Source organism: Mirounga leonina, unplaced genomic scaffold (assembly GCF_011800145.1).
Source record: "Mirounga leonina isolate KUSES-001 unplaced genomic scaffold, KU_Mleo_1.0 Mir_127, whole genome shotgun sequence".
Classification (NCBI taxonomy): Eukaryota; Metazoa; Chordata; class Mammalia; order Carnivora; family Phocidae; genus Mirounga; species Mirounga leonina.
In genome coordinates, this window is record NW_023270316.1 from 31,585,257 (window position 1) to 31,607,857 (window position 22,601).

The 22,601-nt window shown below is 39.0% G+C and overlaps 1 protein-coding gene across 3 annotated transcripts in view; it reads left to right on the top strand.

Moving 5' to 3' along the window:
• The window catches only part of TBC1D4 (TBC1 domain family member 4), a 178,139-nt gene that overhangs the window by 94,735 nt on the left and 60,803 nt on the right, over window positions 1–22,601 (top strand). For all 3 annotated transcript variants that reach the window (XM_035003233.1, XM_035003234.1, XM_035003235.1), the window contains exons 2-4: window positions 16,224–16,811; window positions 18,536–18,625; window positions 22,457–22,561. In XM_035003233.1, the coding sequence (XP_034859124.1) occupies window positions 16,224–16,811; window positions 18,536–18,625; window positions 22,457–22,561 (783 nt within the window). The remainder of the gene's footprint in view (window positions 1–16,223; window positions 16,812–18,535; window positions 18,626–22,456; window positions 22,562–22,601) is intronic.

The following is a 22,601-nucleotide window of genomic DNA, read 5'->3' on the forward strand; positions in this document are numbered from 1 at the left end:
TAAAGGTTTATTGCTTTGGAAGTACTATATTTATTAATCTGGTTTCAATCAAATGTCCATGATGTGCACAGAAGGGATATTTTCTTCAGGACTCTCAAAGGCTCAAACTTCCTATTGTTTTCTGCAGTCAATCAAAACTGGGGTTGAGTCACCTAAGTCATTATATGCTGTTCCTTTGGTATCATTTAGCCAGTCCACACAAGGCATGTGGGGGGAGGGGTGGGAAGGGGGTCTTTGATATTTAATGAACAAAGACGAATATCTTTAAAAAACTAGTATCAGCTCTGGAAAAAAGTATTTTCTGATCAGAAACTTTTCTAGGTGACGGTCACCATAGTCACAAATAAGAAAGAATGAGGGCCAGAAATGTAAGTCTTGCTGTAAGATTTTATTGTACATACTAATTTTTCACTGTACTAGGAGCAACTGTATCAGGCACCTCTGTTACGACTTATGTTGTTTGCAGGAGTTGAATTCTACTCTGGGGTTGGAGATAGTGCAGTCTAGAGCTCCAACGTGAATAGGCACTGTGTGAAAGTACCTTTCTTTCACCCACGGAAGTGCTGGTCGAGGTCAGGGATTAGGCTTCTGGGTGCTTGCTGTTGCCCTTCTTTCCAGCCTAATATTGGCAAGAAGTGAATGTATGTTTTCCTTTTTATCCTAGAGTAGCCAGCAATTAGGACTTTTCTTCTTTGAAGAAGGGAGACCTATGCACATTTAGTAGTTAACGTGTACAGATAACTGATGACTCTGAAAAAAAGTTCAAAGATGTCATATTATTTTCATTTGCAAGGTGAAAAATTCTGTTGTGGTGGTATAAATATCTGAAGTCATCAGAAGGCCAGGACAAAAATAGGTTTCTGAGAAAGGCATTTTTTTTTTTTTTTCTTTTCTTCCTGATAATATTACAGCTTTATCTACTGATCTCAGCCAGAACTTGTCATGTTCAGGTCCCTCTGGGTTTAGCCTTCACTCCCTTCCCTCTTTTTCCCAGGCCCATTCTATTTCCCAACTAAGCCTTGCTCAAAAAGTCCTCCCCTCATTAGCTCAGACATTTCATAAGTTAAAATCACTTACTGAGTATCTAGTTTTAGCATTTTGTTTAGATGGCTTTGTACTTTCATGTATCATGATAAAAGACCAAGAACTATCTTTCTTACTATGTTTATTGTGTCCTGTTTGAAAATATCTAACAGAGTCAAGGTTATCAAGTGCTGATTTTGATATATTCTAATTTTTTTTCAGTCTAACTTTATCTGAAGACTTATTAATTTTATTGCCAAACTGTCCAGTCAGTTAAAATGTCAGTTAATTTATTTTCCAGTGTTTAATTTTATGTCAGAATGGGAGCAGTAGTAATAATGTTTTACAAACAGTGGCATTTTTTCAGTATTACAAAAGACTTAATTTTTTTTCTTTCTTTCTTTTCCCCCCTTAGGTAAACTAGTTCATGTAGGAAAGCTCCCTCTAGTGTTTCCTAGAGCAAATACAAATGGTATTGGACTATTTTTTTTTTTTTTTAGAAGACTTAGTTTTTTTTCTTTTAAAGATTTTATTTATTTATTTGACAGAGAGAGACACAGCGAGAGAGGGAACACAAGAAGGGGGAGTGGGAGAGGGAGAAGCAGGCTTCCTGCGGAGCAGGGAGCTGGATGCGGGGCTTGATCCCAGGACTCTGGGATCATGACCTGAGCCAAAGGCAGACGCTTAACGACTGAGCCACCCAGGCACCTCTAGAAGACTTAATTTTTTAAAGCAATTTGGGGTTCAGAATAAAATTGAGAGGAACGTACAGAGATTCTCCAGATACCCTTGTACCCTCACCTGTATAACAACCCTCATTATCAGCGTGACTCATGAGAACTGTGTGTTTGTTACCAAGGATGAACCTACATTGACACATCATGATCACTCAAAGTAAATAGTTTACTTTAGGGTTCATTCTTGGTGTGGTACATTCTTTGGATTTGAACAAATTTATAATGACATATATCCATCATTATAATACCATACAGAGTATTTTCACTGCCCTAAAATTCTCTGTGCTCTCCCCAGTCACCCTCCCTATCCCCTTCCACCGTTTGTTACTGTCTCCATAGTTTCACCTTTTCCAGAATGTCATATAGTTGGAATCATACAGCATGTAGCCTTTTCAGATTGGTATCTTTCACTTATTAATATGCTTTTAAGGTTCCTCCATGTCTTTTCATGGCTTAATAACTCATTTCTTTTTGGCAATGAATAATGTTCCATTGTCTGGATGTACCACAATTTATCCATTCGCGTACCAAAGGACATCTTGGTTGCTTCCAAGTTCAATTATGAATAAAGCTTCTATAAATATGTGTGCACAGGTTTTTGTGTGAATAGATGTTTCAACTCCTTTGAGTAAATACTAAGGAGAGTGATTGCTATATAGTAGGATAAGAGTATGTTTAGTTTTGTTAGAAACCAGTATGTTTAGTTTTGTAAAAAATCACCAAACTCTTCCAAAATGGCTGTACCATTTTGCATTTTTACCATCAGTGTATGAGAGTTTCTTTTGATCCACATCCTCACCAGCATTTGGTGTTGGTAGTGTTCCAGATTTTGGCCATTCTAATAGCTACGTAGTGGTATCTCATTGTTGTTTTAATTTGTATTTCCCTAGTGACATGTGGAATATCTTTCTGTATGCTTATTAGCCATCTATTTATCTTTTTTTGTTAGGTGTCTGTTAAGGTCTTTGGCCAATTCTTTAATGAGGTTGTTCATTTCTTAAGAGTTCTTTGTAGATTTTGGATGATGGTCCTTTAGCAGAAGTGTCTTTGGCAAATATCTTCTCCCAGTCTATAGCTCTCCTAATAATGTCTTTTGTAGAACAGAAGTTTTATTTTAATAAAGTCTAGCTTATTGATTATTTCTTTCATTGGTCATGCCTTTATGTTGTATCTAAAATGGTATCACTTATACCCAAGGTCATCTAAATCTCCTATGCTATCTTCTTGGATTTTTATATGTTTGCATTTTGCATGTAGGCATATAATCCATTTTGAGTTAATTGAGTTTGTGAAGGGTGTACTCTGTGTCTAGAGGAATTTTTTTTTTTGCATGTCCAGTTCCAGTACCATTTGTTAAAGAGACCATCTTTGCTCCATTGTATTGTCTTCAGTACTTTGTCATAGATCAGCTGACTATATTTATGTGGTTTTATTTCTAGGCTGGCTATTCTGTCCCATTGATCTATTTGTCTTTTCTTTCACTAACACCACACTGTCTTCATTACCATAGCTATATAGTAAGTCTTGAAGTTGGATAGTATCAGTCTTCAAATTTTGCTCTTCTTCAGTATTGTCTTGGCTATTCTGAGTTGTTTTCTTCTCCATATAAATTTTAGAATCAGTTTATCAATATCCATAAAATAAGTTTCTGGGATTTTGATTGGGATTGAATCGAATCTATAGATCCAAGTTGGGAAGAATTGACCTCTGGACAATAGTGAGTCTTTCTAATCATAAATATGGACTATCTATTTATTTAGTTTTTCTTTCATTAGATTCATCAGAGTTTTGTAGTTTTTCCCATAGAAACTTTGCACATATCTTGTTATATTTAAACCTAAGTGTTTAATTTGGGGGAAGGTGCTAATGTAGATAGTATTTTGCTTTTAATTTCAAATTCCCCTTGTTCATTGCTGGCATATAGGAAAGCAAATGACTTTTGTATATTAACCTTATATCCTGCAACCTTGCTATTATCACTTATTCTGGGAAAGTGAGGGTTTTTTTTTTTCTTTCAGATTTTCTACGTTGAGAATTGTGTCATCTGAGGACAAAGACAGTTCTATTTCTTCCTACCCAAAACTTATACCCTTTGTTTCCTTTTCTTCCCTATTGCATTAGCAAGGACTGATATTAAAAAGAGGAGTGGTGGGGCGCTTGCGTGGCTTAGTCAGTTAAGTTGGCCTTCAGCACAAGTCCTGATTCCAAGGTCCTGGGATCGAGCCCCGCATCGGGCTTTCTGCTCATTGGGGAGCCTGCTTCTCCCTCCCCCTTTGCCTACTGCTCTGCCTGCCTGTGCTCTCTCTCTCTTTCTGTCAAATAAATAAATAAAATCTTAAAAAAAAAAGAGGAGTGGTGGGAGGGGACATCCTTGCCTTGTACTTGATCTTAGTGGGAATGTTTTGAGTTACTCTGCATTAACTATGATGTTAGGTTTAAGTTTTTTGTAGAAAGCCTTTATCAGGTTGAGAAATTCCCCTCTGTTACTAGTTTGCTGAGAATTTGTGTGTGTGTGTGTGTGTGTGTGTGACAGTTTTTGTAATGAATAGGTGTTGGATTTTTGTCAAATGCTTTTTCTAAATCTATTGATATCATGTGATTTTCCTTTTTTAGTCTGTTGTTTTGATGGATTATATTAATTGATTTTCAAATGTTGAACTAGTCTTGCATAAATCCCATGTGGTCTTGGTGTATAATTCTTTTTATACTTTTTTGGATTTGATTTGCTAATATTTTAAGAATTTTTGCATCTATGTTCATGAGAGATATTGGTTTGTAGTTCTTCTTTTCTTGTAACATCTTTGTCTAGGTTTTTGTTTTGTTTTGTTTTGTTTTTTGGTTTGAAGTTAATGCTGGCTTCATAGAATGACTTAGGAAGAATTTTCTCTGTTTCTTTCCTCTGAAAGAGACTGTAGAGAATTTGTATGATTTCTTTCTTAAATGTTTTATAGAATTCACCAGTGAACCTCTCTGGGCTTGATGTTTTCTTGTTTGGAAAATTATTAATCATTGATACAGTTTCTTTAACAGGAATAGACCTATTTAGATCATCTATTTCTTCTTCTTTTTTTTAAAGATTTTATTTTTATTTATTTGAGAGAGAGAGCACAAGAGGGGGTAGTGGGAGAGGGAGAAGCAGACTCCCTGCTGAGCAGGGAGCCCGATGCAGGACTCGATCCCAGGACTCGAGGATCATGACCTGAGCCGAAGGCAGTCGCTCCACCAACTGAGTCACCCAGGCGCCCAGATCATCTATTTCTTCTTATATGAGTTTTGTCATTCAAGGATTTTTTCTACTACATTTAAGATATCAAATTTATGCAAATGAAGTGATTCATAGTATTCTTTTATTATCCTTTTATTCTTTTTTTTTAAATTTTTATTTATTTGACAGAGAGAGAGACAGCGAGAGAGGGAACACAAGCAGGGGGAGTGGGAGAGGGAGAAGCAGGCTTCCCGTGGAGCAAGGAGCCCAATGCAGGGCTCGATCCCAGGACCCTGGGATCATGACCTGAACCGAAGGCAGACGCTTAACGACTGAGCCACCCAGCCACCCCCTTTTATTATCCTTTTAATTTCCATGGGATCTGTAGTGATGTCCCTTCTTTTATTTCTGATAGTAATTTGTGTCCTCTCTTTTTCTTAGTTAGGCTGGCTAAAGGGTTATCAATTTTGAACTCTATACTTTTAAATATGTGAGCATGAAGTAAATAATAGGACTAATTTGATGACTAGAAAGCATCCAGTTGAATAAGCAGGTAATAGGTTGATCTCACACTGAAGGTGATCTGTGGTTGGGTAAAGGGCTATGCTGCATTTGAAATTGTGGGTCTCATAGTGCCAGCTTAAAAAAATAAACAACCTCTCTTCAGGGGTGCTTCTTAGATGCCCCTATTCTATGTTATTACAGTTAAAAAACCAGAAGATTAACTTTCTAGATTAAATATGTATAAGAAGTTTGAGTTTCTTGTGTTAATGACTTCGCTTATTTTCCCTTTTTGGTCATATTCATATAAATACCCATATGCAATAAAAGAAATAAGGAATTATTTTTTACAAGTGATACAAATACTTTATAATCTATGTTACTCTTATTTGGTAAGGTAAAGAATTATATTTCTTTTTTTGCCTAACTATATGCAAACTTTTTCCAAAATGTATTCCTTACGTAAACATTACTTATATAGGATAGCTTCCAATCTCATCCTAGGCAGAAAAAGCAGTTTACCTACATGGTTTCATTTCAGGGTATAAAATCTCTTCTAACTGCTGGCTCATTCCTGAATTCCCACCTGATACATGAGCTCTCAAGTTCAACCTTAGATTAGAATGCACATTTTCCCATGAAGGGGTTGTAGGGGGCACATTCAACATCATCAGAGCATAGGAAGGGTAGCCTGAGAGGTCTAAAGATAATTTCACCTCACAATTTTGTCTATAGTCAACCTTGAATTGCATCATTCAGTGTTCCATACTGTGTTTATCTTCTTCCCCATCATCACCTCAGTTGATGGTCATTCTTTCTATTTTACTTAGGAACTTAAAGCAGTCAGAGGAGAAATTCTTCATGCCCCCCCACCCCATCTTCCTGCATCTGTGCCTTTATATTTTGCCTTTCCCCTTGAGGTGGACTGTCTATGTCCCTGGGTCAGTTCACACTCTTCCAGTGTGCCCTAGGTGCTGCCTCTACTTAAGGACATTGCCAGCAATTCTGTCTTCTTCCTCCAGATCATCAGTTTCCCCCTTACTATTGGATATTCTCTACTGGAGCTGTCATTTCTTACATCCATGAGAGAACCCTCTTTTGACTCACTTGTTGTACCTACAGCTCCTCCCTTAATAGGTTTCCTGCACCTAGTGTTTTTCATTCTGTTCCTGGAATTTTCTTTGGAACCTACTCCAGGAAGAACTTTGCCCTAAGTCCCCACCAAAACTTTTATTGTCAAAGTCACCTATCCTCTCATGTTGCTTATTCCCTCCTTCATGGAAGCCTTTCTTACTTGGCTTCAGGATACCGTTCTCACCTGGTTTTGCCCCTGGGACTTGTATCTTGCTTGGCCCACATCTTTGCATTTCCCAGACTAAACATTGTGTGCCTCAGGGCTTGGTCCCTAGAGGTATTCTCTTCGCCTAGCTCTCTCTGCCTCACTCTGACATCTATACTCACTCTCTCCATGAACTCATCTCATGCTTTAAATACCATCCATATATGAATACCTTCCAAGTTTTCTTTCTCTGCTTTGTCCTCTCCCCTGAGCTCTAGACATGTATATTTATGTATATATTTTCCCTTAGATGCCTATAAGCTTCTCAAAATTAACATGTCTAAAACTAAGCTCCTGCTCTCTGAAACTTCCCCCACCAACAACCTGTTTCACTGCAGCTCTGTTTTTCTGGTTCCTCTGGCCAAAAACTGTAAAGTTCATTCATGCCTCCTTTCCTTCTGTTACATGCCACATTAGATCCATCAACAAATCGTCTTGACTGTGCCTTTTAAAAAATTATACCCAGAAACCTTCATTTTCTCACCCCTTCCCTTGCTGTCACTCCACTGTGAACCACTGTTAGCTCAGCCTGGATGGGGACAGTGGCTCCTGCTTATCACCCTTGCCATCTCTTCTCCATGCAACAGCAATGGGAGCCTTTAAGCATCTAACTCCGCACCCTACAGTGGCTTTCTGTTTCACCAAGGGTAAAAGCCAAAGTCCTTTCAGGGCCCTGCGTGGTTGACATGCCTCCTCCTGTTCCCCACAGTGGCCTCTTTGATGGTCTCACGCCCATCCAGCCACACTGGCTTCTCGCCGTTTCCTGAACACGCCAGGCAAATTCCTGCTTCAGGGCCTTTGACTAGGTGTTCTGTTTGCCTGGAATGTCACCCCCCCAGATATCGGTATGGCTCACCTCCTTGCTGACTTCAGGTTTTTACTCAAATATTTTATAGAGAGTCCTTTCTCTCAAATTGCAACTATTCTGCCACTCCCTCCAAATTTTTTGTCCCCTTCCCTGCACTATTTTTCTCCTTAGCCATTTTCACTATCTAGAATATTTTATATTTTACTTATTTATTATGTCCCCCCACTGCAATTTAAATTTCATGAAGGCAATATTTATTTATTTATTTATTTATCCGCAGCTCCCGCTTCTTCCATCTCTTTACAGTATAAATCCTGCTTACATTGTAGATTTAATTAAACATTATAGAATGCTTTCACTGTCCCAGCGCTGTATCAGGCACATTTACACATTTAATTTAATTTCCCCACTTTATTTCTGAAATCAACATTGTGATTCCTATTTTACAGATGAGTGGAAAACCAAAGGCTGAGAAAGATGTATAGTGTCTTTACTACAGATAATAATAGATATTGGAATGGGCTTTAAACTCAAGGCCTCTAACTTCACGTTCTGTGCTTTTCTAATATACCACACTAGGGACGAATCCACTTTACAATAATGATTTAACTTTTGAAAGGGAATTTGGAAAGGACTGCCCTTGCCAATCCTTCACCGTCTCAATTCTTACTCCCTACCCTACCCCATCTTCTGTCTTGTCATGCTATTTCTCTCCAGCACAAACTCAGCTGCTATTGAGGACACTTGTAAATTTGGAACAGTCATAAAAGCACAAGTCCTATCTTCCAGCAATGGTATTCAGTGATGGGAGTGGTGAGACAGAATGGGAGGGGAGAATTTAGCAGAAAGGTTTTAAGAATTCCCCTCTCTGATGCTTGAGCTAACTCAGAGGCCACCAAGAAACCGCAGTTAGAGAAGAGCTGAGCCAGAAATGAGTTTGGAGCAAAGTGGCTGAGAATATCTAAGAAGTAAAGTGTGATGTGAGAGGAAACTGTCTTGACTCTAGCCCATGTGGCTCAACAACCAAGCAACTTGGATGACTGTGGTGTTAAGTCACAGAGATACTCTGCTTTCTTTGGCTCTAAATAGTCTCCGTTCTGTAATCTCATCCTGTTTTTCTTTATTGGTGTAACTTTTGATGTAAATAGTTTGTTTCCACATCTGTAAAACAAGATAGTGGGGATCAGTGATTCCATTAGGGCACTTTTAGTTATAAAATTATGATTTTTAAAATCCTGCATTACTCTAGTGACTTTGAATCTAGATCTAGTGATAATCAGACCTTTTTTTACTGTGCAAAATTTCCCTTAAAATAATAATTTATATTTTTAACCAAATACAAAGAATTGCTGAAGCACTTTCAGATACAAGTTAAAATGGTTTTTAAAAATCAGTTTTATTTCTTATTGAATTATTTCATGTCAGACAGCCTCGTCTTAAAAACGACAACACAGACCATGCTTTCAAAGTAACAGGGGCTGGAAAAACCTCCTGTCCCCTCAGGTAATCGGTGGTGCTTCTTTAACATAAGTGAAGGATTTCATGGCATGGACATACCTTCTTATCACTTTCCACTGGTTGAAGAGGAGATTTTGAAAACCAAACAGAAATTATAACATTAAATGACCAAATTAGCTTTTTTTCTCAAAATGCAGAGCTGCTCTTTTTTTTTTAGTTTTTTTATTATGTTAATCACCATACATTACATCATTAGTTTTTGATGTAGTGTTCCATGATTCATTGTTTGTGCATAACACCCAGTGCTCCATGCAGAATGTGCCTTTTTTAATACCCATCACCAGGCTAACCCATTCTCCCACCCTATTTTTATTTATTTAAATAATCTCTGCATCCAACGTGGGGCTTAAATCAGGACCCTGAGATCAAAAGTTGCATGCTCTTCCCACTGAGCCAGCCAGGTGCCCCTTAATACTTTAAAACATACTTAGAAGGGAAATCTGCCCTCCTCCTAAAGGCATGTCTTACTTTCAAAGCAAATGTATTTCTTTTCTATACTGTCTTTCTTGGCCTGAGACTAGTTTAAATTGTTAGTTCTTTTCATTAGGCAGCTTTTTCAGTTTACTTGAAATATTTGCTGGTGTTTTTTCTCAACTTTAAAAAAATACTTTCCCCCTCTTTTTTGTACTTATCTAAATTTCTCTGTGCCTACTGTAACTATTATAAAATGATTAATAATGAATAAAGGACTTAGGCTCATATCGATTGTAAAAGAATTTACTGTTATTTTTTTGCTTTATTTCTTAAGCTTATTTTCATATTCATATTTGTATCCATTTTTAAATGTTTACTGAGGTTCATCTGTTCACCAGTTTTTTTACGGAAAAAAGATGTCTTGTCTTCATAATTAATAATAAGCCTTCGACACTTGTGATTATTTAAGTAGCTTAAGAAAGACAGTGGTTATGAAACTTAAAATGTTTCTTTTTAAAGAAAGCTAAAACTTCTGCTCTTTAGTCCTGAACAATCAGTGTGTTTCCTGATTGCAGTCAGGAAATACTTTACTTTTGAAGCAATAACGGTTATTCCTGGGAACTTTTATAATTGGCTGCATAGTGATAACGTGGACTTTAACAAGTACGACAGATTTACTGCTGGCTTATTTGAAAAGAAAGAGAACTTCTTAAGTGTGACAAAAGGCTAATTACTGAGGACTGCATCAGTTTGGCATATTTAGTGCCCTTGGAGAACGACTTTTAGCTGGCTTCCTGACCAAAGGTATCATTCCCTAGTGCTTTTTACTATCCAGATTTTTCTCCGGTGTTTGCTTAGACCTTTAAACATCAGTTGTGGTTCTTGTAGAATTTGTTTTTGTAATTTTGTAATCTGATTTTTGACATTTGAATCTAAATTCTTTTTTGAGGTCACTGAAGGTGTAACAACAACATATTGGCTTAAGGTGGCACTGTGCTTTTTCTTAATTTTATGAGACATTTGAAAAAAGCCCTGTACATTTATTGTTTGTTGAATTGACTATTGTGTGTTAATGAAAATGAATAATTTCAATGACTTACACTATTTCTGGTTTAACAGTAGAGTGAATTTTCCATCTCCTTGCTCCTGTATTGACATTGGTGCAAAAATAAACTCACAGAAATTTGGATCTGGATGAGGTCTTATTGACCTTCTATCTAGCCCCCTCTACCACCTTTCACTGGTGAAGAAACTCTAGGATGCAGAATAGCACAAATTCCTGGCAGAGCTGGGGATAGAATACAAACCTCTCAGTCCCTATTTGGTAGAGTCTTTTTCATTTCTGTTGTTTTGTGTTAAAGATTATGCACTGCTACAGAATAAAAACCTTGCCTTTGGGGTCGCCTGGGTGGCTCAGTCGTTTAAGCATCTGCCTTCGGCTCAGGTCATGATCCCAGGGTCCTGAGATCGAGTCCCACATCAGTCTCCCTGCTCAGCAGGAAGCCTGCTTCTCCCTCTGCCTGCCACTCCTCCTGCTCATGTGTGCTCTCTCTCTCTGACAAATAAATAAATAAATGAATAAATAAATCTTTAAAAACAACAACAAAAAAACACCCTTGCCTTTAGTTGGCATTAAATCCTCATCAGGTTCCATGCAACATAGTCAGATCCTGAGCAATGGTGTTACTCATAGCTCGAGTATGAATAACTAGATTATGTACCTAGAGTGTGTAGTTTGAGGTGCTCCATGGCATCTGGAAACATTCCTGACATGTACATTCACTTCCTGGCTGGGTGAGCACTGAGCAGAGTGAAAAATTATGGCTTTCCATTTTGGGAGGATGCCAGATCTTGAGTTAGCAACAGGAATTTACTAAACCTGTATCAAACCTGCTATTTATACTTGTTTCCTGTCAGTAGTCACTCCGTTTCTTCTGAGAACAGAATACTTTCCCAGCGGTCACATGGAAGAGCTCTAGTAAGAATAAAATCACCACCACTCAGTCTCCACTTAAGAGTTTACAGTATAGGAGCCACCTGGGTGGCTGTCCATTAAGCATCTGCCTTCGGCTCAGGTCATGATCCCAGAATCCTGGGATCGAGCCCCGCATTGGGCTCCTTGCTTGGCGGGAAGCCTGCTTCTCCTTCTCTCTCTCCCTCTGCCTGCTGCTCCCCCTGCTTGTGCTCTCTCTGTCAAATAAATAAATAAAATCTCAAAAAAAAAAAGTTTACAGTATAATAGTAGAGCGGGAAAAGGAGATGTTGTAAGATATAATACATATGAAGACTCAAATTCATTCAAAAACATAGAAATGGACATAGAAATAGGTCAGTGAACACTGTCCTAGAGGAAAATGCCATTTTTCCAAAATGTCACATGTGTGTGCAAGTACTGGACCGAGTTTTATTTTTCTTGTGCTGCTTCTGATTGGCCCCTCAAATTAAATGCCTCACAGGTTTTCATGTTTCTCTAATAACTCATTTGCCCACTATGGATGTTTTACTGACCTTACTTTATCAGTGTCTCTCCTGGTGTGGCCTCCGAGTGTGTCGGCAGGGGCTGTATAATATTTTGTGTGTGCTTGCCACGTAATGATAAATAGAAACAGATGGAGGTTGTTCGGTGAGTTCTGCAGGGGGAGCCTGTCTGCATCCTGGGTCACTGAGAGCTGTTGATAGTCATGAGCTGAGGGAGGGTGTCATGGTGCAGTTAACAGCTCAGATTATTGGAAGATGAAATGACCAACGCAGCTTAGGCAAGATGATAAACTTTGCTTATATAAACTGGGTCATTAACTGAATTACATTTAGGTACTAAGGCTTTGCCTGTGGTCACAGGGAAGTGTCAGTAAGACTGTAGAAATTCAGCCTTAATCAGTTCCTCCTATATGAGAGCTCTCAATCTAATGGTAGAGAAAAGGCACAAACATGGAAGACAGAAGAATTGATACACCTGAGGTTGAATTAACTTTATTTGTAGTCTCAATGGTAGAATATAACTCTAATAATAGTTTACATATTTGTAACAAGATCAAAATTCTGCAGGTTCAAAAAAAATACTACAGATAATCTTTCCTCACTCTACAGAGACACTTTGGAAATTTAGGAACACTTGGGTTGCAAAATTAGATGAGAAGTATTTCATGAAATATGGTTAGTGAGGAAGAAGGCATCGAACTATCTTAGGGTTTTGTCTAACAGCCACTAGAATCATTTTGCCTTTCTTTTTTTAAAGATTTTATTTATTTATTTGACAGAGAGAAAGAGACAGAGATAGAGAACAAGCAGGGTGAGGGGCAGGCAGAGGGGGAGGGAGAAGCAGGCTCCCCGTTGAGCAGAGAGCCAGACATGGGGCTCCATCTCAGGACCCTGGGATCAGAACCCAAGCCGAAGGCAGACGCTTAACCGACTGAGCCATCCAGGTGCCTCAGAATCATTTTGCTTTTTGCAGGGGCTGCATATGTAGCTCACTCTCCTTAGCTTTGGCCCTTCTCAGATACTAAGGCAAAAAGAAAATGACAAGAGGGCTAAGGTTGCTGGTCATGTTTAGTAAAAACATCTGACATCTTCCCCGAGACAGGTCAGGTGTTTGGGGTAGTCATTGAAACTATAGCATCTGGACTTCATTCTTTCATGGGAAGTACTTGACCAGCAAGCTGAAATTCTTATGGTTTTGAACTGTGAGTGTTCTGGCAGTATATCCCAAATAATTATGAGAAAGAGAAGTTCCTGTTTGAGAATTGGTGCTAGATTTGAAGATATACCCTATATGTCTAAATGTAAAACAACCCTGAATATAAAATAATCTTCTTTGCCAAAGATAAAAATTGTCCACACTCCCCCCCCCCCGCCATTTTTTTTCCCTTTGGCCAACATAAGCATGTACTTTGTACCAGGAATCATTCTAGGTTCTGGGATACAAGGAAAAAATGAAACAAAACAAAACAAAACAAAAAACTCCACAAAAGACAGAGATCACTGCCCTCCTAGGTCCTACATTCTGGTAAATAAATGATACAGGATGTTAAAAGAGGTAAGTGCTACAGAGAGTTATGAAGTAGGGAAAAAAATCCAGGGAATGCTGGCTGTGTGTGTGTGTGTGTGTGTGTGTTTTGGGGTGGGGGGCACGTGCTGCCTCACAAGGTGGCCTTAGAGCATGGATTGAATGGAATGAGGGAGTGAGCCATACAGTGAACTGGGAGAGGAGCATGGAGCGTAGAGCCATTAAGGGCGGAGTGTGGTGGGCATGCTCTGGGAATAGCTAGGAAGCCAGTATGGCGGCAACAGAATGAGAGGGAGTTCAGGAGTAAGGTCATAGGAAATGGCGTTAGGATGAAAAGATGAAAACCTAGGTTGACTAGAGGTTGTATGGAGGACATGTAGCCACAGTGCATATTTAATGTACACATGTCATATGCAGATGGCGTGGGCCCTTAGGGCATTGTAAGGATCTTTTATTCTTAATGAAATGGGCAGCTTGGAGGATTTACAGGTGAGTAACATGACATTTGTTGAAGAAAGATTCTACTTCAGTTTAAAAAGGATCCTTCTGACTTTTGAGAGTAGACTGAAGCGGGCAAGGGACACCAGTTAAAAGATTAGTGCAGTAAACCAAGTGAGAGATGACGATTTGTATTCTATTGTATGAATGTACCACATTTTATGTTTGCTTTTTTTCATCAATTTATTGAGATATAATGACATTCAAGGTTGTATTAGGTCAAGGTGTACAATATAATGATTTGATACATGTATATGTTGGGAAATAACTGACAAAATCAGTTTAACATCACATAGTTACAGGTTTTTTTTCTTGTGATGAGAGCTTTTAATACCTACTTGCTTAGCAACTTTCAAATATATAATGTAGTAGTATTAATTATAGTCATCCTGCTGTACATGACATCCCCAGAACTTAACCTATAACTAGAAGTTTGTACCTTTTGACCATTCCCAGCACCCCCCTTACCTCCTTTGCCCCTGGCAACCACCAATCTGTGTTCTCTATCTATGAGTTCAGTTTTTAAAAATTCCACATATGAGATCACGCAGTATTTGTCTTTCTCTTTCTGATTTATTTCAATTAGCACAATGCTCTTGAGGTCCATTCATGTTGTTGCAAATGGCAGGTTTCCTTTATTGTGACTAAATAATATTCCATTGTACACTTATATTTATATCTGTATATTATATTATTTTAATCTATTCATTGTGGAGGGACACTGAGGTTGTCTCCATGTCTTGGCTATTGTTAACAGTGTTGCAATGAGATAGTAATTTTGTTTTTTTTTTTTTTTGGATATATACCCAGAAGTGGAATTGCTGGATCATAGGATAGTTCTATTTTTAATATCTTTTTTTTTTAAGATTTATTTATTTATTTATTTATTTATTTGCGAGAGAGAGACAGAGAGAGCACAAGCAGGGGTAGAGGCAGAAGGAGAGGGAGAAGCAGACTCCCCAGCTGAGCTGGGAGCCCAATGTGGGGCTCGATCCCAGGACCTGAAGATCATAACCTGAGCTGAAGGCAGATGCTTAACGACTGAGCCACCCATATCTTGAGGAAACGCCATACTATTTCCCATACTAACTGCACCAGTTTATGTTACCACTGACACAACATGGGGATTCCCTTTTTTCCTTACATCTTTGCCAGTATTTACCTCTGGTCTTTTTTGATGATAACTATCTAGTAAGATGATATATCTCATTGTGGTTTTGATTTGCATTTCTCTGGTGGTTAGTGAGTATTCATTTGTTGATGCACATTTGGGTTGGTTATTTTGGGTATTGTGACTCAAGCTTCTATGAATATTTGTGGACTAGCTTTTGTGTGGATATGTGTTTTCAGGGCTGTTAGCAAATCTCTACGGGTGGAATTACTGGGTCATGAGATAGGTCTATGCTTACCTCCTGAGAAACTCCCAAAAGATTTTCTAAGGTGGTTTTGCCATTTCACATCTCCGCATACAATGTACAAGAGTTCCGGTTGCTCCACATCCCAGCGAGACTTTTCTCTTTTTGATGTTAGCCATTCTAATAGGTGTGTAATGGTATCTTACTATGGTTTTCATTTGCATTTTTTCTGAAGGCTAATGCAGATGAGGAGTGTCTGGACCTTAATCTCTTTACCCAGAAATCTTTTTATCCTCATTGTTGGAACTTTGGTTCCTTTCAGCTGAGACTTATAATAACTTTTATTTTTTGCATTTATTTTTTCAGTCCTGGTTGATGTGTGTTAGTGTATACTTTTTTTAATCTTTATTTTTTCAAGACCTCTGACCCCTTATAATAACTTTTCAAAGTACTGAAAGGATATATTATGATTTATTAAAGGTTGGCAGTGGCCTATTTAGTCTCACAGTTTTGTTTTTGGGAAACCTGTGCATTTAAAATGGGAAAGTATAATGCTGATATTAAATTTCTATCTGACCTTTAAGTCACTGATGTCGGACAGTGTAACTTAAGTGTATGCTTTATCCTATATGGGGTGTGACTATTACTTTCTATATGTTATCATTTAGGATGAGAATGCATTCCGTGTCTAAGTAAACAACCCTACATCAAAAACTAATGATGTATTGTATGGTGACTAGCATAACATAACAAAATAAAATAAGATAAAAATAAATTCTCTAAATATTCAACTGAAATGCGGATTTTTCCATTGTTTTCCAGGTTCCGGATGTGATCAGCAGCATAAGGCAGTTATCCAAAGCTGCCATGAAAGAGGATGCCAAGGCCGGCAAAGACAACGGGGATGCCTTTTACAACTCTCAGAAGTTCGAAGTCCTGTACTGCGGGAAGGTGACGGTGGCCCACAAGAAGGCCCCGTCGAGCCTCATCGACGACTGCATTGAGAAGTTCAGCCTGCACGAGCAGCAGCGCCTGAGGACGCAGGGCGAGCAGCGCGGCGCGGACGCGGGCGACGACCCGGGGGTCCTCGAGGCCGCGGCGCCCGGCCCAGCCGCCCACATCCTGTCCGAGGAAGGGGACGGCGTCCCCAGCACCCAGCCTGCCTTACCGGCCGGGGCCAGCCAGCCGGGGCTGCCCAGCTCGCGAGCTGGCTTCCCGGAGCGGATTCTGGAAGATTCTGGCCTTGATGAGCGACAGGAGTTCCGGTCTCGGTGCAGGAGCGTCACCGGAGTCTTGCAAAGGAAAGCTCAGGAGAACAGCCAAAAACCACCGCCGCGACGGAGGCACGCCAGTGCGCCGAGCCACGTGCAGCCGTCGGATTCGGAGAAGAACAGGACGATGCTGTTCCAGGTGCGGCGGGCGGGGGGCTGGCGGGGGCCTCAGCGCGCGGGGCTCGCTAGGCAGCCAGTGCCGCCGGCCGCGCCCTGCGCTGCTCCAGCTTCATTCCGGCAAGCAGGGAAGGCAGGTGGAGAGCAGAGCAAAGGAAAGCAGAGAAGTAGACAAGGGGCCAGAGGCAGCCACGGAACGTGGATTTTAGGAAGTGAGGGAACAGGGCAGGGAGAGAGGGAGAATGAAGCGATTAAATAGATTGACCCTTCATATCACCAGCATTTATTTGCCTTAGGTTGATTCTTTTTTTTTTTTTTAAAGATTTTATTTATTTATTTGAGACAGAATGAGAGACAGAGAGCATGAGAGGGAGGAGGGTCAGAGGGAGAAGCAGACTCCCTGCCGAGCAGGGAGCCCGATGCGGGACTCGATCCAGGGACTCCAGGATCATGACCTGAGCCGAAGGCAGTCGCTTAACCAACTGAGCCACCCAGGCGCCCTGCCTTAGGTTGATTCTTAAATAGATGTTGTGTCTTGCAGAGGATTTAAAGGTGGGAATAATCTGGGAAAGTGTGATAGGCATGGAGGAGAAAGAGAAAGTTTTCTTTAGAGAAGGAAAAGTCTGGAGACTCCTAGGTGTATTTTCCGATGATGTTACCCAAAAAAGAAAGTTAAAAAAACACCATGGGCCGGACAACTTACTGGATCTGTTGCTAAAATAACGGGGTGCAAGCTGTATTATAGGTGTAAGAGATGTAACTTTTTTTTTAAATAATTTTATTTTATGTTATGTTAGTCACCATACATTACATCATTAGTTTTTGATGTAGTGTTCCTGATTCATTGTTTGCGTATAACACCCAGTGCTCCATGCAATACGTGCCCTCCTTAATACCCAGAAAAGATGCATCTTAATTAAAAAGTAGTTTTTGAGTTTGTACAGGATATAGAAAATGTCAAGTTCCACCTAAAAGAACTTAAGTAAAAAACAATGCCCTGGAGAGGTTCTCTAAGTCCTCAGCTTCTAAGATCTGAGTTTGCTTGGGAAAAAAAAAAAACTGAGCGACTGTCCTTTTATCCTGTGGTAAAGAACCCTTGAGTAGGAAATTCCACAGCCTACCTTGATAAATAGTCCCAGTGTGTAATACTTGCTTATCAGAAGTTCGTGGGTTCTTTTGTTTTGTCCTGTTTTGTTTCTGATAACCCTAGGCATGTAATGAAAGTTATCCATAGTCTTTTCTTGGGTGATACGTTGACTGAGCTTCCTCTCTTTTTGAGGCTCTTAGATGTATTCATTTTCTTAGCTAGCCACTGTAATTGATGTTAATTTCCCTGGCTGTGGGTTTTCAAAAAGTTTAACTAATCTGCTCAACTGCAAATACTATCTTTTTGTTGACCATTTGGGAGGAAGTATGATTATAAATTATGGTTAAATAATTGGTGTTCTTAGAAATCATGAAGGGAGGAAGGGTTGCATGTTTTTAAAAAGATCATTTTTAATGAACAGAGTGGTTTCTGGTATCTTGTAAATTAAGATCAACTTAATTTTCGTGGTTTTTAGACAAAAGGAGGAACTGTGTTGAGGTAGCTGGTATTTGGGGTTGAATATACTGGTTGGATTGGATGTTGAAGCGCATCAGATGTTGAAGAATATGTATAGCAGTTGAATCTGCATTACTAGTTGGATATGTAATAATCATAAAGTAAGGTGTTAGATCCTTAACTGGAACGTTTTTATTTTTAAGGTTGGGCGGTTTGAGATTAACCTTATCAGTCCAGACACCAAATCAGTTGTGCTCGAAAAGAATTTTAAAGATATCTCTTCTTGTTCTCAGGTACGTATTAAAGTACGTCATATGTTTGACGAAACCAACTTAATCTTGTTTTGAAATTAACCACAAAATAACTTCAAATTTTACTATTTTTTTTCATTTTCTTTTTTTTTTTTTGAGCGGGTTTGTCTTAAATAAGAGTGCTTCTAGAGGTGCTGGTATCTCTACTAGTAACAGAATCCTGTCCAGGTCCCTCAATATCGTAATAGTTGGTCCTCATTTTTATCACCCTTTCTCCTCGTAATGTCACTTCATCAAATTCCGTCCTCTGGTGGAATTTTTGTGGTGGTGAGTGCTTTTGAAAATACCTTCACAGTTAGTGTTCCTCAGTCTTGGGCAGTGGGACTTGTGGGTATCACTGAGTCATGTTTGCTCTTTATGCCGCAGTAGGTAGTAAAAGGAGAACTAGCACTTTCCACTTCTTTGAATGTAAATGTTAAAGTTTGAGAAGAAAGTATTGGTATATTTTTGTTCTTTGGTTTAGTTTTAATTCACACATTGTGTATTTGAATGCTTTGAAATTATTGATACAGCTAAACGTGTACAAGGTCATAGTAGATATAAACCAGGGTCCTAAGTACTACAGTAATAATTCAGAATATCTATCCCAAAGTTAGAGCCACCTAAGTGTATTGTAAACATAGAAAGAATTTTTGAAGATGTTGGAATAGAGAGAGTATCTAAATCTAAATATGGGAAAGTTAAGAATGCAAGGATGCCTCTGTGGAAGTCTCTGGAATAGGGAAGGATTAACTTCTTTCCTAGCAGAGTGACTTAGAGGCACCTTTAGGGACCCAGATCTTGCCAAGGTCCTCTTCTGTATATTAATGTTGAAAAACCAAGACTATCTATTTTTAAATTTCAGAGTTAGCGTTGCCCTAGGTATAATATTCAGACGTTCTGCCTTTCAGAAATGATGAGCTTTTGTACCTCTTGTTAATTATTAACCTTAGCCTCAGCTAATGCCTTTCCACTTCTGATATTTTAATATTTGTTCTATTAATGGTGACATAAAATTATGTCATGAATATAAAAGCTTTCTACTGTAATAACTGAGAGAGAGAGGCAGCATCTGGTTATAGGAATGATAAATGGCAATTTTCTAAATTCCTATTTAAAGGACCAAAAATTGGGTAGAAAGATTTTATCACTTGAACTGAAAAAGTAGTTATTAAGTCTTCTTGTAATTATCTGTTTACTGGCCAGTCCCTGCAAGATCATAAGCTTTGTGAAGGCAGGCATCAGATTTTGTGGTGTCTCATTCTGTAGGGCATCAGAATAAAAATGTTAAGATAGAGCTTAATACTTAGGTGTTCAGTAAATGTTGAATGAACATTTCTATGTGTGGGACCTTGTGCCAAGTACAGAGGAGAAAGTGATGTGCAAACCAGTGTAGTTCCTGCCCCCCAAAACACAAAGAGTCATCCTAAGAAGTTGTGCCCTTCACCCACACATTCCTCCAACCTCCCAGTAAGGAAACAGCAATGCTCACTGAACATCCAGAGGAAAAAAAATGGGGAACAGAAAAAAGAAAAAAAGAACCAACCAATCCAAATATATAAAACTGGCAGTTCAATCATGATTTTTGCTTTTTCCCCTCTTTTTTTTTAAAGCGTGGATGCAGAGAAAGGGGAACCCTCTTGCACTGTTGGTGGAAATGCAAATTGGTGCAGCCAGTCTGGAAAACAGTATGGAGGTTCCACAAAAAGTTCAAAATAGAACTACCCTATGACCCAGCAATTGTGCTACTAGGTATTTACCCAAAGGATACAAAAATACTAATTCGAAGGGGCACATGCATCCCAATGTTTATAGCAGCATTATCAACAATAGCCAAACTATGGAAAGAACCCAAATATCCATCAACTGATGAATGAATAAAGAAGGCGCGCGCGCACACACACACACACACACACAGGAATATTACTCAGCCATCAAAAAGAATGAAATCTTGCCATTTGCAATGACGTGGATAGAGCTAAAGTGTATTATGCTCAGTGAAGTAAGTCAATCAGAGAAAGACAAATACTGTATGCTTTCACTCATGTGGAATTTAAGAAACAAAACAGATGAACATTGGGGAAGGGTGAAAAAAAAAGAGACAGGGAAACAAACCATAAAAGACTCTTAACTATAGAGAACAAACTGAAGGTTGCTGGACGGTGGGTGGGTTGGGGGGATGACCTACATGGGTGATGGGGATTAAGGAGGGCATTTGTTGTGATGAGCACTGAGTGTTGTATGTAAGTGATGAATCACTGAATTCTACACCTGAAACCAATTTTACCATATGTGTTAACTAATTAGGATTTAAATAAAAACTTGAAATAAAAAAAAAAAAAACAAGCTTTGTATCCTAACCTTCTGGTTCAGAAAAAGAATTAAACATTTGTGGAGAGGCCTTTGATCAGAATAATTGTCAAGTTAACCTCTGCTCCTCAGTGGCCCTGCTCTTACTACTTCTTTCAACAGAATTGAACTGATATAATGTGGCCACATTTGGCAACAGGCCTACTTTTTAACACATGCACACCAACAGACATTTCTTTATGCAAAATCTATAGGACTGTGTCCCTGGCAAGCATGAGGAGTAAGGGAGTGGTTTTCTTTCCTGGAAACATTGCCATTGCTTGAGGACTCCCTGACCTAATGAGGTCCTATGGACTTTTCCCATTTAGTACTCAGCCAGTAAAAGATACTTTGTTATCACTAAGGAGTTATACCAGATGGAGCTTTCTTTCAGCTCATGAATGGTCACGTCACCCCTCCTTACTGACTTTTTACTTTTGGTTAGAAGTGATTTCCTTTATTCATATCCGTTGGATCGACTGAGTATATTGCAAGAATACTGGTTACCATTTATCAAAGTTATGTGCCAGTAACTATAATAGGTAATTCTTAGTTGTTGATTTCAAAAATTGCTGCTATAGTTGCCATTACTACTATTTTCTAAGGAGAAATGGAGCCTCAGAGATCATTACTAGAAACCCAGCACAATGTCTCAGACCTTGTAGATGGCTTGAACTAAGAATGAAGCACAAATCTGTCTGACTCCAAAGCCCATTTTCTTTTCACTGGGGTTTAGGTGATTGCAGGACAACTTTAAATTTTTTGTTTACCTGGCTTTTTAAAGTACTGTGCTTGCTATTAAAATAACAAGGTGCTGTCTACTAATTGGTATGTATGTATTCAGCCTGGCTGAAGTTCACAGATGATTCAGAATTTTTTATTAAGTATAGCTGAGGTTATTTAGCCTGCATTCAGGAAGTACAGTGATTTGTAAATTTGGGTAATTGACATCTGCAGTAATTTCTTTAATCTATTAGTTTTCTAACAGTTGTGGTTCCTTAAATGTCTATATATAGACAGATACTCTAGTATGTTGAATGCATGCTTTAGGGAATTGCATGCCATTTAATTAGAGCATCATTAGTTGTAGTTTTTCTGATTCTTACCTTCATATAGACAAGAGCAGGGTTTATGATAACCCATCAGACTGCTTGTTCCAAGAAGACTAATAAATTGAAAAGTCCATTACTTGCAAACGCTAAGTAGCCATTTTATTACAAGAGACAATGAATCGTGCCATCATATTTTTCTTCCTGTGGCCCAGGGTCACAGTGTGCAGGAAACAAACAATCTGAGTTGCTGTTTCCCTTTATTTTATGTGTCAGAAGACCACCACATAAGTTTGCTATGACATTATGTCCCCCTATCACCGGGCTGAGAAGGAGAAATTCATGGAAACGTGAAAGTGTCAGACTGATGCCGATTTCCATAGTGTTGAATAAAAGGGCATATTGCAGTAAACACTGTACTTCCTTCCCCTTGCAGGGTATCAAGCATGTAGATCATTTTGGCTTCATCTGTCGGGAGTCAGCAGAGCCCGGGATGAGCCAGTACATCTGCTGTGTGTTCCAGTGTGCCAGTGAGTCCCTGGTAAGTGGCGCGACTGTCTGCGGGCTCCAGTGTGCCAGTG